This window comes from Nannospalax galili, unplaced genomic scaffold (genome assembly GCF_000622305.1).
Source record: "Nannospalax galili isolate Female #2095 unplaced genomic scaffold, S.galili_v1.0 scaffold1941, whole genome shotgun sequence".
Lineage (NCBI taxonomy): Eukaryota > Metazoa > Chordata > Mammalia > Rodentia > Spalacidae > Nannospalax > Nannospalax galili.
The window spans coordinates 520,495-522,785 of NW_008344179.1; the positions used below are offsets into that span (position 1 = coordinate 520,495).

At 34.4% G+C, this 2,291-nt stretch overlaps 1 protein-coding gene across 4 annotated transcripts in view; it reads left to right on the top strand.

Annotated features, from left to right (window-relative positions):
- Zc3h6 (zinc finger CCCH-type containing 6) overlaps positions 1 to 2,291 on the top strand; it is an 82,142-nt gene that overhangs the window by 55,456 nt on the left and 24,395 nt on the right. For all 4 annotated transcript variants that reach the window (XM_008840359.3, XM_008840362.3, XM_008840361.3 and 1 more), the window contains one exon: positions 1,279 to 1,412. In XM_008840359.3, the coding sequence (XP_008838581.1) occupies positions 1,279 to 1,412 (134 nt within the window). The remainder of the gene's footprint in view (positions 1 to 1,278; positions 1,413 to 2,291) is intronic.

The window sequence follows — 2,291 nt, forward strand, 5'->3', positions numbered from 1 at the left end:
AGACAACAAAAAGATGGGTTTTGTTTCTTAATCCATTCAACTAGTCTGTATCTTTTGACTGGGTAGTTCAGTCCATTGACATTTAAAGTTATTAATGAAAGATGTGTATTGAATCCTGTCATTTTTATTTCTGTTCACATTCTTGATATAGCTGTGCATTTCCACAATTATACCCTCATTGAATTTCTTTCCGTCACCCCTTGTGTATAGTCGTTCCTTTCTTCAGGTCTTTGTATTGCTTCAAGAACTCTCTGAAGGGCTGGTTTTGTGGACATGAATTCTTTCAGCCTATCTATGTCCTGGAAGATTTTTCTTTCCCTTTCAACTATGATAGATATTTTGGCTGGATATAGTAATCTGGCTTGGCATCTGTGGTCATTTAGAAGTGGGAATACTTTGGGCCAGGGTCTTCTGGCTTTCATAGTTTGCACTGAAAAGTCAGCTGTAATCCTAATGGGTTTTCCTTTATATGTGATTTGTTGTTTTTCTTTTGCAGTTTTCAGTATTGTCTCTTTGTTCTGAACATTTAGTGTTTTTACTGTGATGTGCCGTGGAGAGTTTCTTTTCTGGTTCTGTCTATTTGGTGTTCTATACTTCTTGTATTTATATGAGCATGTTTTTTTTTTTTTTAATTTTGGGAAATTCTCTTCTACAATCTTGTTGAAGATCTATTCCATTCCATTATCTTGAGATTCTTCTCCTTCCTGTATTCCTATGATTCATAAGTTTTGTTTTTTTTATGGTGTCATAGATACTAGTGGTTATCAACCACTAGTATCTATGATTTTTTTTTAAATTTATTTTTTATTTTTTGTCATTTTGAGACAGGGTCTCCCCGTAGCTCCAACTGGCCTTGAACTCACAGAGATTTGCCTGCCTTTTCCTCCCGAGTGCTGGGATTAAAGACCTGTGTCACCATGCTCAGCTCTATCCTGTCTTTCTTAAAAATGAATATGACGCTTTATTCTCTTAAAACAGAGACTTGTTAAAAGTCTCTTTTGGGACAGTGGGGGAAACTGCAGTCGGGCTTCTCTAGGCATGACTGTGCTTATTTCTCGTGTCCTGTGTTATTAACCTCACTTGCTCTTTGACTAGGAAGCAGTACCTAGGAGATAAAATGTAACCATCGATAAACTTGTTTCATTGAATCTGAGGAGGAAAAGAAGGATGATGTACTGTATGCTGTAGTCTTTAAAAATATACTATTAGCTGTAAGCTAATAGATGGATAGCTATGCTGATTTCCTGTAATATTTGAAGTACTTTTTAACTTTTTTAGGTACTGAATATCGGGTTAAAAGTTTTACTATTAGTCGTGGACGTGGTTTCCTGAAGAAAATCAAACGAAAAGACCATCGTGGGGCAAGAATCAAAGAGCCTGATGTCTTTTCAGGAATGGATGACTTTCCAGAGGTAATGAGAACTTGTACTTAAGGAGGAGCGGCCCTTGTCCATTCTTAAATCCACTTGGTTGCAAAGAAAGCATTACAATTATAATGCTACTATCTGGATAAATGGAAAATTTCATCGCAGATCAAATGAGTATACATAATCCCCCCGACAGAATTTTTAAAAATTAGCCATGGTATTTATTATAGAAGTACAAACTTAAGTGACCAAGAAATAAAATCAGTCTATGTGAAAAAACTCAAAATAAAATTGATATGCTTCAGAGCAAAAATGTACCCCCACTAGTCCTCCCCGTGCTCTACTTTCCTAGAAGCCATTTCCCAAATGCAGATAGCAATATGATTGATAATAACGTGATGTGTAGTAGAGCTGAGAAAGAGTGCTAAAGTAGCCTATTTATTACAGGTGAAAGAAGGGGAAGAGGGATATAAATTGCTAGAAAGATGAACTTACATACTTTTCTTTTTTAAAAAAATTATTTATTTAATAACCATATTATTAGAAGAAGCATTTCATGACAACAGCATTGACATATTCAATAACAATTTCCAGAGCAAGGATGCATCTCTTTCAAAATTGCCTGTAAATTTTTAGGTTTACAGTTGAATTGATATAGTTATATAATATTGTACTCTGTATAACCCCTATAAGACATAGAATTAAATGAGGTTTTAAACTTTAAAAAAGATCTCCATTACATTATTAAAATACACAGTTTCATACAGAAAAATTGATTTTCAATGCAATTGACATTAAGATGTTTGCACGTGCATTTCTAATCTCTATATATCTGATTATTACTAGAGACAGTCAGTTACTTTCTGAGCTCCATGAAATCTGAGCATGGATATAAAGTCATCAGGTAGATTTCAATGGAAATGT